We start from the raw sequence: 15716 nt of genomic DNA, 5'->3' as shown, positions 1-15716 counted from the left end.
ATTTTAGAGTAAAGCTGCATCAATTGGCACAATAATAAATCAAGGTTAATAATAATAAAACAAGGTTTTACTTTTTCTCTGATTTGAGATAAAAAATCTTTGATCTTGTGAGGGTTGTACAATTGATTGAAAAAGAATAACTGGCAAAATATTCAATTTCTTAATCACCTCTTCATAAAACTCACTGAAATACAAACTGTTCTGTAAAAGAGTTGAAAAATAAACAAGCAACTTTTAAGGGATGATGTAACGTGAGCGGGTGGCTATGCAAAATAGACTTGACAGGGTAAGCAGGACCCTGACACAAAGCCGGCTACAGACTACAAAGACATAAACAAATAGACACAAAATATTGATTTTAAGATGACAACTTAAGTGATTCTTTGCGTTGAATCTTTAGGACTTTTTTGCTTTCTCTGGGAATACTTGCTGCACATGTTTTGCATTTGTAAACGTGTTATCCTCTGAAACTGTGAAAAACATTGACACAGGTAATGCAATTTTTACTCTCTGGTCAGCTTGTTTGAGGCTGCTCTTGTTTTTCTCTGTATGTAATGTCAAATCGCATACTGTTCGGAATGTGAAGACTTGTGAGTAAGTAAATCATAGCAACTATTATTGGTTATCTTTGTAGGATAAAAGTTAATCATCAAAATAACAAACAATAACAAAATGTCCCTTTTATTGGGCTGATAATCTATCCGCCCTTTATATGTCATGCATCGTTATAGAAGTAAGAAAATGACAGGTGTGAGGTGAACAGGGCTTTTTTTTCTGACTTGGTTCTGACATTTATTGTGATGATACTTTCTGTGACTCTAAACAAATGATCTTGATTTGGATCTGATGTGATGATATCAATAGGTTGCTGGCTTGTAGCAACACCCTGCCTCTCTGAAGTCTGCTTGATATTAGTGCATCAAATCAAAGCTGTAGCCGACACTGTAGGTCTGCGTAGCTCTGTTTGAATCACAGACTGATAAAATTTGAGGCCAAATGTTGGCGTGACGAAAAGAGGCGGACTTTGAGCCTCCTAGCCAACAGCTACAGTGTTCCAGCCTGTCAATCAAGTCAGCTGTGCCTCTCATTGGAAGACTCGTAATCTCGATATCTTTGAAACTGACGCGTTAGAAACAAATTCAACCCCCTCACAGTGTGTGCCGATTGAGAAATGAGCTATCCAGACTACACTCGTCTTTTGTACCAGGCTGTAAACATGTTTATTTCTGCTGTAAAGATCAGCCTTTTTGAATTGGTGTGATATGGTATCCTTGATGAACTTCAGATTTTAGCACTTCCGCATTGGACTCCTATTTTTAGACCGGAGGTTACCACTTGGTTTCAATGCATAAGCCTACGAACCTAGCCTGACGTGCAGCTCCTCCAAAATGTAACTACGCATTTAAACAACGCAGATTGTGAGCCCTTTGATTGGTGCACTGGGCAGCATCCTTCAGATTCATTGTACATCAACCGTACATTAGCCATACTTTCCATCACTTCCGACATCTCTGCACTTTTCCTATTTAGAATAATTGCTGTATGATCAATGGCAACATTTATTAGCTTCAATTTAACATAACACGCTCGGAATCACCATTGTTCACTGTGGACAAGCAAAGAGAAAACGTAGCATGTTGATGACAGAGCTTAAAGGAACAGCCTCGTTGTGTTTTCACACTCATGATACGCAGCCATAGTAATGTGATGCAGCTCTGTGACATGATGACCACTGAACCAGGGAACACTGATTTTAAGAAGTACCAAGAACACAAAGATCTCAGAGACACAAGCGTTATTGTTACTCTCTCAAGTGCCCATGAATAGCTGCAATGTTACTGTACAGACCGGTGTTTCACACTGTGAACCCTGCCTGCACTCACAATCTGTCTCTGTCTCTGGTTTTAACACACACTCACACACACACACACACACACACACATACATACACATAAAAATGCAATCCTGTGCTGTCATATGAATGCTTTACACCCTCAGCCTTGGACGTTGTTGTGTAACCTGTCTTTGCATTGTGGCTTCTTGGCCCATTCGAGCATTCAAAGTGGACTTCAGACTCGTTATGTAAGAGGTCTCTGTGTGATGTCCACCTCTATACTCCACACTGCTGGAGGGAGTTCTGTATTCAGCAGCCATGTCACTTATCGCAGGCCTTTATTAGCTCTGTTCAGATTTATAAAAGGACAGTTAACTCCCTAGTTTTGATTATTACAAGAACAGCAAAAATGTAAGAGCCTAACGGTTCATTAAAGTGTGAAATAATAACATAAATGTCATTTTTCTGTATTGATATTTTCATTGAGTTATGCAAAAATGTGAAGAAAATATCTATGTTCCCATCAGAGTTATCGCTGTACTTTGTTTGGTTCTTATAATCCTACATTAGCATACTACGCTAAGCTCAAACAAACAAGTGTTCACTTAAGGCCCAATGAAATGAAAGCATAGTCATATGCGAGGCAACAAACACAAAGATTTTAAGAAACACTGAAAAATAGCAAGCCTCATGAATCCAACAAGCTCTGGCTTGTAGTTGTGTATGTTTTTTCTCCCACATGCTCTCCCATGACAACCCACCATGGGAACATTTGAGGGCAGAGCACAGACTTCACACTCAAATCACAAATCACACAACTCAGCCACAGTCCATAACCATGCTCTCAGTGCAATCCATTAAAACATGTTACATCAATGTGCCTGTCCCTGCCTCATACATTACATCGAACACGATCACACACTCTCAGACCCGTGTTTTAAAGCTGCCACTTATTGATTTGATGTCTTTCTATTAGACTAGAACTACAAATTATTCTAACGAGGCCGTGCTCTCTCAGCCTGGCCTCCTCTGCTCCTCTGTTCGCTCTGAGTGCTGTTTCCTAATATAGAGCTTTTCTTCACTTACTCTGAGAACACAAAGTTTTCTCTGAGCTCGGCTGCATTTGCGTGAGACTCTCAGTGATGGCACTGAATTGTGCTGCATTGGGAAGTTTACTTGTTTGTGACTGCACTGGAGCCACAGGGGACACCCGATGGGTGTCGTGTTACAGGCTTCAGCCAGAGAGTTGCCTGTTTGTCTTTGTTATCAGCAACATTAACACAACATGTTATTGAAGAAGAAGACTGATGCAAACAGTCATGTTCAAATCCATGAATATGACAGATTTGCTCTCTTTTCTTCATGGTCTGTTGATTTTGTGGTTGGGGTTTCTTTATTTTTCACAGTATTACCTTGTGACCTTTTCATAAACTTAACAAGCCCAAAGATTGGCTTTAAAGCAAAGAAACACTTCAACTAATCGTTTTTTTATACTGTTTTTTTTTTTATTGAGTTTCTGTTTTAATGACTACAAAATAGCAAGTTTTGGCAAATTGACAGCGGGCAGTGGGTCTGTTCATACATGACAACTTTCAAAGTTACCGTAGACTGAGCTCTACTACCGTACCAATAGCTAATAGGATCTTGAAAGAAATGGCTCTAGAAAGAGCTCCACGCTGGATAGAAAATGCATGTTGTGGACTTTTTCTCCTTTAGAGGCACCCCAAAAACCAACTGCATCTCATAGATCAGGGCAACTTATATTCTATATTTTACAGTGCATGGTGGATTTCAGCCTTTCTGCCTCAATAGATCTGGCTCGAGCTAGCTCATTAAACTCTGCCCCCACTGTGCCCCAGAAACACAGAAATACACAGGTCAGGAGTTGTGTTGATGCATGGATTGAGCTTAAATCCACCAGGTGGAGGTGGAGGTGAGGCTTCCACACTTCGTATGTACGTCACTTTGGATAAAAGCGTCTGCTAAATTACGTTGTAACATTGTAACATTGTAACACACAAACTCTTCCCCCTAGTGGCTGGCTGCAGTAAAGGTAAAAAACTCTGTCTCCCCCATTCATTTGAATGGGGCTGCAGTCAAATTTAAAAAAATAAATACACGTTGTACGAATGTTTCTCACATCTGTATGCTGTGGTGATATGTAGTTATTATTTGACTGTTTTGTGTTCAAGGCCTCGTTTTTCTGAAAAGTTTCTTTTACGTTTGTTATTAGAATTTAAAAAACAGGGTTTTACTTCCGGGATTGATTTGATTGACAGCTGCCGTAGAGGGAAACTCCATAGGATATTGTGACGCTACGCTGTAGGGTCGAGCTCTTTACTGTGGCAACACAGAAATTACCGTGGCAACCACAGAAATTCTCTACTGCGCAGACTCTGGCTGCACATTGGCTGCGCATTCAAACTGGGTTTTTTGGCTTCAAAACCGTACAACGGGAAAAGGCGGAGCAACACTGTCCATTTTATACACAGTCTATAATATCCACTGAAACAATCCCCCTGCTCAGCAGAAACAATCAGAGACCTTCAAAATGATCAGATGTGTGCATTTACAACGAGACACAGCAGTGAAACTTCATCAGTCATTTAAAACTCAAGACATGCCAACAGGGATAATGATAAAAAATAATAAATCAATTCATAATTACAATGAAATTACAATTAATTAATCAGTAATGGTAATGGTAATGAGCGCACAGATTCATATCTGGGCGCAAAACTAAATACTGACACTTGCACTGCACGCTAAGATCCTTTGCGCCTGGTGAACGTTTTTTACTTCTGTGTCGCCCCTATGCAGCAGGGGCTGACGCAGACATGAGCACCACATACTTGAGCGTCGATGTGTTCGTGTGGCGCAACAATTCTCCGCCGAAACACTTCAGGGCAGTGCAGTCTCTCTGATTGTTGGGTCCCCTGTTTCCAGCCCCGCTACGTTTTCTGTTTACTTTTTCACAGCGATTCCGAGCGCATTATGTTAATTTACAGCTGATACATGCTGCTGTTTATCATACAGACATGATTACGGGGGAATAGAGAGGTCACATCGGAGGGGATTAAATACACAGCCAATATGTGACCGATGGACCCCGGAACTGCTGTAAATGCGGGAAATACAATGCCGCAGAGTGGACAAATCACAGGGCTTGCGGCCTGCGTCGATTCTACGTGTAGTTTATTTTGGAGGAGGTGCACGTCAGCTACCTGCGTAGGCCTCTACGTATGTACGGGAGCTACGCAGACCTATTGAGTAGGCTCCAGCGTCGATTTGACGCAAAAGTATAAATCAGGCTTTAGTCTTGGATAAAACAAGTTGTCAAATACCATATTCTTGGCCTATTGCAAAAAGGGATTTTGCTTATGCCAGAGGATTTGTGGATCAAATTACATCAAATGATTGAGAAATAATTAGCTAATTATGAATAATGACAGTAGTTGTTAGCTTTAGCCTTTCTACTGTGGGAACACTATTATCAGCACAGTGTCTGTATCTGAAACATATGGCAGAGTGCTTTAAATAAATAAAAGGTAGTGTTGGGGGAATACTGAGTGCTGCAGAGATAAAACAGTGTAAAGAAGACAGAGAATGTGATGCAGTGTGATATATGAAGATTAATGATCTTTATACACCTTGTATGAAGCTGCTGTGTTCGCCCTCTGTGGCATCGTCATGCAGTGTGTGAATGCGAGCAGACTGAGCACACGCTGCAGGCACAGCCGTACTGCTGACCTTCTTCAGAAGTGCTGTGTGAGGACTTCAGAGAATCACACCAACCAACAGACTGGTGCAGACCTCCTCCCACTTACAACACCCTGACATACTCTGCTCTTCAGCACTAATGCACCAGCTCATTTCACATCTTTCTCTAGATAGGAGGACAAATTTGTTGTCATGTTTATTAAAATACAACTTTATCAGTGTTCCAATAAAGGAGGTTTTCATCAGACTGTCACCAACCAAAAACATAAAAGTGATAAACACACATGCAGAGACCTAAAGTGATAACTCATTTTTATAACCAGTGAGCATTTCTCTGTGTCAAAACATTTAAAAGACATCTGTAGTCACAGTTGAAAACTTTAAGTCAACATTTTTGAAAACTTTGATTGACCAGGAAATCTGCTTCTGCCATAAGATCCATCACACATTCACACACATTATGGACAATTTTCAAGTCACATCTCATATATGTATTATGGCTAAACTGATTGGATTTGGAGCATCAGTGTTGGAGTCAAACCCATGGGTATTCAAGCCCAAATTTCATATCGACGTACTTCTTTTCAGCCAGCGAGCTTGTTCTCTGTTACAACCCTGTCAGCTATCAATCATCTACCTCGGCATCCAGGAGTAGGTTCACAGCCTAAGTGCCTGAGCATGCAGAATCTTTTCTTTTACTTTTTCCTCGCAGAAGGATTTGGACTTCTCTTTCCCATCCTGCTGTCAAACCTAGAATACACTGCTTATCAAAACTATTAAGCAAAAATGTGTTTTCAAACATGTAAATGTCTTATATGTATTTTGTTGAGATTAGGTCTTGGAAATCCCAAACTGATTTCAACTCAATTTTAGCGCTGAAATATTGGTTAGTGCTCGCTGTGCGATCTTCAAATCTGTAGCCCCTGGTTGACTTCTTAAAAAATAAATCAATATAACAATGAGCCAAAGAGCCAATCTTTTGATCGACTCCCTTCAAAGCGCCACAAATCCCATCTCTTGACTTCTTTTTGTCTGTGAATTTTCACCCCTTAAAATTGGTGGCATTATTAGCCAAGCACCATCAATTATTAACTCATCAAGTATAACATATATTGTATAGAAACTTTAAAAGAGTATGATCATCTAGTTTAAATGACCTTGAGGATCCTCTGGCTGGACTTTTATCAAAAAACAAACATTTACAGAGTAATTGGATGTTTTCAGAATTGTGGTTCCTTTCCCTTTGTACCCTTTCTCATGATGTTCCACCTTCTTGGTTTTTTTTCAAACAGTACTGAGTATAAGGCTTACAGAGATGTGAAGCCAGCAAAGATGATCCGGGCCAAGTCCCAGTACTTGCCCCCAGATGGGAAGACCAGTCTAGAGACCAGCTACAGCGCCAACTTCAAGGGACAGGCCCCGCTTCGGTCTGCTGACAACAAGGCCATGGAGAGGAGGAGGATACGTAGCCTGTACAGTGAGCCTTACATAGACCCCATCCAACAGGTGAGATACACACCTTTGTTTTTAAGTTCTTTGCACATGCTCATCTCATTGCACAGCACAGTTTTATGAGTAGGAATCTCATTTCCACTGTCCACCATTCTTAGGTTGACAGGTATAGTGCTCGCTCTAAACCCAAAAAGCCTGGAGCCACAGCGGCAGGCCCGGGCAAACCAGTGAAGAAAGCCAAAGATAAGCAGAGCGCCGCACTGAGGGGCTCAAAAAAGACGACATCAGAGAACCAGCCCGAGAACCGACCAGCGGTGGGGGACAAGGAGAAAAGTAAAGAGATGAACAACAAACTGGCTGAGGCAAAAGAGTAAAACCATTTAGCACTACTTCTCCTTTTATTTCTTATTTTTTGGGGGAAAAACAAACACAGAGGCTGCAAAATAATTTAAGGATCTCATCTTTCCCTCTGTTTCCCCCTCAAGTCTCTCTCTTCTTCTCGTTCAGTCTCTCTGTAATATCTCACTCTTTCTGTTCTGTCCTCTCTCACTACCTCTCTGCTGTGTTTGTACAATAATAATACTAATACATGTTGGGGTTTAGAAGTACCATGCTCCTCCCACCTCATGCTATATCATATCTCTATAGTACCGAGTGGGCGGGAGCATCCTCTTCCTCAGCCATTTGATGCCGCCCACCACCCCCCACTCTGCTCTGCTCGCCTCCATCTCCAGGTTGCCATGGCTACTGTCTTGTTAGCCAATGGATGGCTCTCGTTGCATGGGCCCACGAGCCGAAAAGCAATCCTGAAGTGTTGGCTTTGATCAGCTGAGCAGATTGCTTTGTTGACTTTATCAAGGATTTTTTTCCCCTCTTCTTTTTTTGTCTCCGGAGAAAAATAACCACATTGGCTCTTTGGATTTGGTTTCTGCACTTCAAAAATTAACATTCAATCTGAAAATCTTTGATAAAAGTCCTGCTTGGTTAGTCCATTTCTTGATTTTTTTTACCTGCTTTTCATCTTTGCTACTGTTCTCTGTTCATGGAAGAGCTCACAGCGCTCAGAGTCTGTGCTCAGCAATGTCATTATGCTTTGTGTAAATGTGATTTTGTTATCCAGTGTCTCATTTCTGAAATCTGTTGTAGGCTATGACAAACTGTTGTCTATTCATCTCAAGATATAACACCCTGCTCTGCCATCCATTCATGTGAGACCCATTCACACAGTGGTATTCTAATTCACTCGGAGCTATTTTGTAAAGCAAAATTTGTTGCCAAGAACCCATCTGGGTCACACTTAACTGATTATGCATAAACACCAGTCATTTGCAAAGCAGATGAGTATCCCCTCTGAATGAGACAACGCTGCTGTGCAGTAGTAGTGACATTATATCATTAGAGTAACAGCATTACTCAGAACCAGAGAGGGATGAGTTCAGTGGAGCTGGGGATGTTTTGAACATTTCAGGTTGTATCCTGTCTGCCGAGCACACGACCGCGCAGAGCTAACAATCTCAAAAGCCATGATTCACTGTAATCACCCCCAAGTGGCGTTAATTAACAACACTAAGCCCCCTGCAAAGCCTCACAGCAGTTATGCAATTTTAGCTTGTACTCAGGCACACACATACAAACACACACACACACTCTCTCTTTTGGGCTTTTTAATGCACTCTGCCGAGGGTGAGTGTAACCAATGTGATTTAACTGCGACAGGATGATAGTAGACAGCTGAATCGCAGACTAATGGCACTCCGCACGTTACCTTTAAAGTGGAAGCTGCAGGATGAGGAGTGGAACCAAAGAAATCAACAATTCTCTGCCATTTGTGAAATGTATTTACCACTTAAAAGAGTTTTTTTAAGGTGTGCTTTTTATATTTATACAGCCCTGTCTGCTAGAAATAACCATTATGTTTCAATAATTTGTAACGTGTCAACAGCCTGATATAATACCGCCTCTATGTGACCCTTAGCGACAAGATTGATCATTTCTAATACGTTATTCTTAAAGACTGTAATTGCTTCACAGGGCAGGTGTCCAACAGCATTTTTTACATTGCTATGGCAAAAATTCATGGTGAGTGATTTTTTTACACATGGACAGGACGACATAAGATAAGATAAGACATACCGCTTCCACGAAGGCAACCAAAATTTACACAAAGTGAAAGCTCCTCACAGGAGCTTCAAAAAGGCAAATATAGTTACCGCTGTTTGAAACATACACGGTCACAGCGATGTGAACAACCAATAAACAACATGATCATTTTTATCGCCTTAACCAAAATTCTTCTGTTGCTGAAACTTAATCAAAACTAAGAGTCACAAAAAGTAGTGCTTCATTCAGTCTGGAAAAAAACTGCTGAACATACTGTCAGGAGGAGCAGTCATGTTGTTACACCCCCTTTTACAGCATCAAATAACTAATCAAAAGTTTGATTTTCAAAGAAAAAAGTATTTTGACATAAATAAGAGCCAACAATAATAACAGAAACAAATTTGACAAGATTTTTTAGGTTGTACTTTGACCCATTTTCAATCTGTTAACATGGAGCATGTTGTGATGTGTGACCAGCCAGAAGGGGGAGCTCCAAATATTTTGGCTACACCTTTAAGGGAGATGTAATTTTGGGACTCAGTTTGAAAACATGTAATTTACCAATGCCAGTCTACTCCAGACTTCATCCAGTGATTCAAATATAACCACAACATTATCAGAAAAGCAGCTTTTTTAATACACCAACATATTTTAAAGTACACTTAAGTTGGTTAATATGGTACCTTATTAATACACCTCTGTATGCACACAGTTATGTAATGATTACTTCTTCTGTTTTGGACTCCACCCTTTATCACTCTCTGTTTCTGAATCCATGTTGTTCTGCTTGTTTTTACACAAACTTCTGGCTCAAAGTGAGAAAAGTATGTTGGGTTGATGTGGTGAAGAAAACGGGATATAGAGTAAGTTGTACTGTACGTGTTTAAACCAATTATAAGCTCCTTTGTATATATATAGCTTGTACCTGTCTCTATGTTAAAGCAGGGCTACATCCAGTTGCTTTTCTCTAAGTCTTAGCATTTATATGTATCAAGAGACGCCACTTTCTCAAGCCTTTGTTTTTGCATTAGAAGAGCACTGTACTGTCTGGGTTGACCCATCAATGCGCATCGTTCCCTCCATTTTGAATTGAATGCTGATACCTTATCTTTTTTCTGTGGTGTCTGAGACAGCTACCATCTCCACATCCATCATGTCTATCCGAGCTGAGCCCCATCAGGGATGAATGACTCATTAGCATTTTGCAGCCTTTGGTTGGGGGAAACTTAGTCAGATAACACAATAGAAGAGGGGTCTTGTAGGTGCAGTAAATGTAAACTTAGCACACCACACACCCTGTGCTATCTTTGTGGTTAATAGGCTAATAAGGGTAGAAAGTTTGGTGAAGAAAGTTATGTTTTGGGCAAAAAAAAATATTGACTGTGACGTGCTTGTGTTTCTATCTGCTTGCTCATATTTAATGAACAAATAAATGCAAAAAGCAGAAAAAGTGTCTTCTTGCTTTTTATTTTTTGGCTAAGTATGGTGAAAGATTAGAGGTTGCAGGTATCTGTCAGCATTTCTCCTCCTTGTCCTGGTCTTTGTTTTTGTGAGACAAACATTGAAATAGATCCACATGGAAGAGAACTTTGCTCTCACTACCTCTTTTCTACGCTTTTTCTAGATTGCGCAAACTTCTGGCATGAGCTCTGGCATCCTCTCGACCCTGCATGTTGTGCGAACTGAAGAATATATTTGCATCTTGTCTCCAATATATTCCAAGAACGTGTGCGATAGAGAGCAACATGCATGTCAAAGGATGTCCAGACACTTATTCCAGAATCGAATGTCTTGTGCTTCTTTGGCTTTTAGTGAATGAACAAACAATATGAAAATAAAAAAACACCAACCAATGTGTGATATTAGACTTGTGAGATCACATTTTTCTTTCTCATACTGGTATCATGGGTAGAGTATTTGACGATGTCACTTTTGGATGATGCTGTGTCCGATTTGTCGTGTGCTAATGAGTGACATTCTGATTCATTTGAAGGGTTGTGCTAAAACAGTACCACTACATACAACTCTGCCAGCCAATCCGAGATATTGGCTGGGTGCAGACTCTAAAGCAACACCTGTGGGGCTGTGCACTTCCCAATCCCAGGTAACCGATCACCAGAGCAACGAAAAGAAACAGAGCCACAAATGCCACTCATTCCCATTCATACATGCTCATGGAGTTGTGGTTTACTTTTGTTTTCTATTACAGTGGCACAGTTTTTGTTTTTCTGGTGAACCACCACATTATCTCTGGTCTACTTCTCAGGTCATAGCCCCTCTGTTTTTCTCTTCCATATGGACACTAGGGTAGGGGGGTTGGATGGGGCTGTCTGACTGCCTGCTGTGTCATCCCACACGTAAGGTTCCTTAAGGTGCCCTTCTCTTAAGGAGGCCTCGGGTTTAGTCCAAATCATCTCCAACCATCCTTGAACCTCGGCTGTGATGCACCCACTCTTCATGGTTAAAAAACACTGCATGATTTTTTGAATAATACACCCAGGGATTAGAGAGAGCTGTTCATACCACTTTGAGGCAGCTCACTCACATAATCACTAGAGATGTTCCGATACCGGTGATCCTTTCACATTCAGATCCCTTTGAATTAGTTGAGTGGAATATGAAATACCAATCCTATACCAGTGCCATGGTCTTAAAAATGACAAGTGTGTACTCTTCATCCTACATCACCTTTGTGATACAAACAAATACATGCAGAGAACTAAAGCCATAGACTGCCCTTTTTTGCCTGTGCATGCTGCCTCAAATACAAGTGTTTCAAGTACCTTGGGGTCTTGTCTACAAGGGTGAAATAGACCTGAGATAGATCTAGGAGTGAGAGGAGGGTTGGTGAGGCATTAGCAGTAACACAGGCATGTCATTGGAAAATTGTGAGAAAGAGGAAGCTACTCCTATAGGACAAGCTTTTGATTCACCCATAGATCTATGTTCAAATCCTCACTGTTATGAGGAGTAGTGGCCCAAAGTAGAAATCACAGATGCAAACAGCTGAAATGACTCCCACAGATGACTGAGCCCAGAAATTGAGTGAGGAGCTCAGACATCCAGACGGAGCTTGGAGTACAGATGTAGCACTGCAAGTAGCCAGCTGAGGTGGTTATGGCGCCTGACTAGGATGCCTTTTGGATGTTTTCCAGGCATGTCCAACTGGGGGGGGGGATCAGAGCTTGCTGTAGAGATTATATATCCTATCTAGCTGGGGAACATATCACAATTCCCCATGTGAAGGTGGAAACTTAGCTGGGTCTAAAGTACACTTTAGATGCCTTGGTCCCTTCCCTGGGACCAAGGGCATGTCCATATGGAGGTTCTCTGGGTTTGTCCATCTAGAAAAAGACCCCAAGAGCTCATGAATTATATATACCTGGCCTTGGGTCACTCAGGACTTTGTTTAAAAGTGAGGGTAAAATAGATTGTGATATTGACGGGTGGGTTAGTGCAGCATCAGCAGATATCCAGATGTTGCACTGGACAGTCATGGGAAGAGAAAGCCAGGCCTGAAGGAGACACTTTTGATTGACCTGTAGATGTATGTGCCATCCCTCAATTATGGTCATGAGCTTTGGGTAGTGACAGAAAGAAAGAGACTGGACAAAGCAGCAGAAATTAGTTTCCTCGGAGGGTGGCTGGGCCCAGCCTTAGTGACAGGGTCAGGGGCCCGGACAGTCAGAGGGAGTCCAGAGCAGAGCCACTACTCTTTTGCATCAAAAAGAGCCACTTGAGGTGATATGGACATCTGATTAGGATGCCCTCTGGCTAACTTCCTTATGGAGGTTTTCAGGGCACATAGAATAGCGTGTAGACCCTGGGATAGACCCAGAGTTTGCCCATCTGGTCTAGGGACACCTTGGAAATCCCGTGGAGGAGCTTGAAACAATGATTGGGAGGCAGGTGTCTGGGTCTACTTGTGTAGACTGCTAGCTTTCTGGTGAACAGAAGAAAATAGATGGCCTTGGGAACCTTGGGAAGCCCTTGAAGGAGCTTGAAAAGTTTGTGAGGAGAGTGAAATGTGAACTACCATGGCAGGCCTGCTGCCACTGCGGTGCCCCTCGACACAAGCTTAGACTAAAGCCACATTTTCATTAGCATTGCTTAGTTTTTTATCTGTTATCTTGTAATATTTATTTTAACTGTTTGAGTGATGTCATGGAGTGATAAAGAAATTGTTATTTTAGGGGTTATAAGTTATCTTTTTCATGGCTGATAAGTGATCGTATCAGATCTGTGCATAACCTGTTGTCGATACACAATCAGTATTTTAGGCTGCAGAAAGACGTATTTTCCAACTACCATATCGATATCGGAACAACTCTAGAAATCCCACGTTACAAAATTTAGCACTCTGCATCTTAGCTCGCTGGGTTAATGTTTCACACTTTTTATTTCCATTCAAACCCCCGTCTCTGATGCATGCCGCCACTGTTTTCTGTTGGACCTGCAATCTGATGTTTAGACTCTGCACCTAATCTAGAAAATCTGAGTGTTAGCTTGGATATGAGATGAAAGGTAAGTATGAATGGAATGAGAGAAGCCGATCTGCTTTGGAAAGAGACATTTCAAAGGAAATTGTAAGTGCATGTCAACAATTTTTACCATTATTGAAATGCTAATTTATGTCAACTCAAATGTGATTTGGATTTTTACTGCATTTTGCAGCTTTAATGTCACAGAGCACCCTGAGACCGGCATTGCACTGTAGTTTTTAACAGCACAGCGATTAATGAAATCAGTCAAAGTTAAATCAGTGGCCTGTAACTGTATTGATTTGCATGCAAAGCTGTCCAGTGTAATGTTCGAAATGACTCCGCTTTAAATGTGTATTCCCACAACACAATTGGTTACAGTCAGAGTTTTATATCCCATGATTCATAGGTCACTTGATTCAGGATTACCTTCAAGCATTTTTATATAATATTTGTGATTATCAACCAGACAATGAAGCCCTGCAGTCATGTCATAGCATTGTTGAGTTATATTCTCGTCTGAAATGAGCGGTCACAGGGTGCTCAGCTCAACTCAACCCAATGACTTGCTGTTGTACGCCTGAGAGAAATGCCTCATTGCATGTCTCTTTTTGTCTCCCTCTTCTCTGGTTATCTTAACCATGTGCTGCCTTCTAGAGATGCTCAGGACGAGCCTCTCCGACTCAGTCATCATAATTCCCAGGGTGCTACTGGAGGAGAACCACAGCCACTGCTGGAGAGAGCCCAGCCTCGGAGGAGCGGTGGAGTCGTACGCTTTGCCCTAGATGGAAACCAGACTGACTAGTTCTTATGCGGAGACTGTTGCTCTGGGCTGTAAATATCTAGAATTTGCAACTAAGTTGAGTGAGAGGGAGAGGGGGAATCCCACAAAATAAGGAAGCACACATATTTGAAGCACGCATGTTTGAAACAGCTTCTGGCTGTTTGACCCACGGCATTATTGCAAAGGTGCTACATCATTTTTTCTGGTTTCATGCAATTTTCTTTAAACCAATACGTCAAAAATACTAGATATATCACACCATAAAGTGCTTATACGACATTTACAAACACTGTACTGTACATTGATGGGTTTTAGTGTAAATAAATAATCATAACTTGCAGATTGCAAAACTGTACTGTAGTTTTTGTTTTGTGGTCAGTCATTTTCATGAGGGGGGGAGAGCGTGGCATTAAATGAATATTCAGCCTGGGGCTCTAAATGTCATGCAAATGTGCAGCTCATACTTAGCTTGTTAAATTTAAGAGGACAACTGACAGTGTGGAAGGACCTGAATCATTTCCCTGCATTTAAGAAATTTTGACATTTTTTAAATGTTTACTTTTCTTATTTTGACAAGTTAACATATAATCCCTTTGTTTCATAAGAAGACAAATTATTAAAAATATCAAGTCCTCTACAGTAAAGTCATTCACATAGCAACACAAACATGATTAAGAAACCCTCGGTGGACATACCTGGATGCTAAAGTAGAAGACGTCATGCATCAAATTACTGTAATCTGACTAACGAAGCATTCATTCATTACCAGGGATTTTTGTATGTCTCGGGCAGACTCGGCAAGCTGCAACCCTCAGAGCTCAAAATTAAGCTGATGTGCAAAAACTTCAGTTCCAAATGTGTACACAGGAGGCTCGCTCCTAGCTCCCATTTTACTGCAGAATTCAACATGTTTACAGCCTGGTAAAAAAGAAGTTTTGGTCTCAACCTTATATATCTTAATCTGTGGGGTTAATATGTTTTAAAGGTATTGGTTTTGACTATGATAAGGCCAAGAGTTACAAATAATTAGCAGTGAAGTTGATTTAAATGACATGCAGGACTTCTGTAGCTATTTGACCTCCATTCCACATCTTAGCTTGTTTCTAGATTAGCTGCAAGTTAATTGGAGTCAACATTTTCTGGCTACCACCATCTTTTTTGGCTTCAGAATGCCCAAAGATGTCACTGTTCGGGTCCTGAAGTTCATGCTTCATACAGTTTAATGCTTAGACTTGTACTCTGGCATACAGTGTTGCACTAGCCAAATGGGGAGCTTACTTGACCACTGTAGCTTCCTGCTGCATTTTTGGCTACGTTAGAAAAGACAGAAAAATATATATGTCTT

General features: G+C 41.1%; 1 protein-coding gene across 2 annotated transcripts in view; it reads left to right on the top strand.

Moving 5' to 3' along the window:
* map6a (microtubule-associated protein 6a) overlaps positions 1 to 14645 on the top strand; it is a 29437-nt gene extending 14792 nt beyond the window's left edge. The window contains exons 2-5 of one of the 2 annotated variants that reach the window (XM_034682940.1): positions 6847 to 7060; positions 7165 to 7376; positions 11100 to 11210; positions 14245 to 14645. In XM_034682940.1, coding sequence (XP_034538831.1) covers positions 6847 to 7060; positions 7165 to 7376; positions 11100 to 11210; positions 14245 to 14392 — 685 coding nt within the window. In that variant the 3' untranslated portion in view covers positions 14393 to 14645. Of the gene's footprint in view, positions 1 to 6846; positions 7061 to 7164; positions 7377 to 7740; positions 10544 to 11099; positions 11211 to 14244 lie in introns of those variants that run through there. The other variant, XM_034682939.1, reaches the window with a different exon arrangement.
* The last annotated feature ends 1071 nt before the right edge of the window (positions 14646 to 15716 follow it).

The sequence above is a fragment of the Notolabrus celidotus genome, chromosome 5, assembly GCF_009762535.1.
Source record: "Notolabrus celidotus isolate fNotCel1 chromosome 5, fNotCel1.pri, whole genome shotgun sequence".
NCBI lineage: Eukaryota > Metazoa > Chordata > Actinopteri > Labriformes > Labridae > Notolabrus > Notolabrus celidotus.
This window is presented reverse-complemented; position numbering and strand designations above follow the sequence as displayed.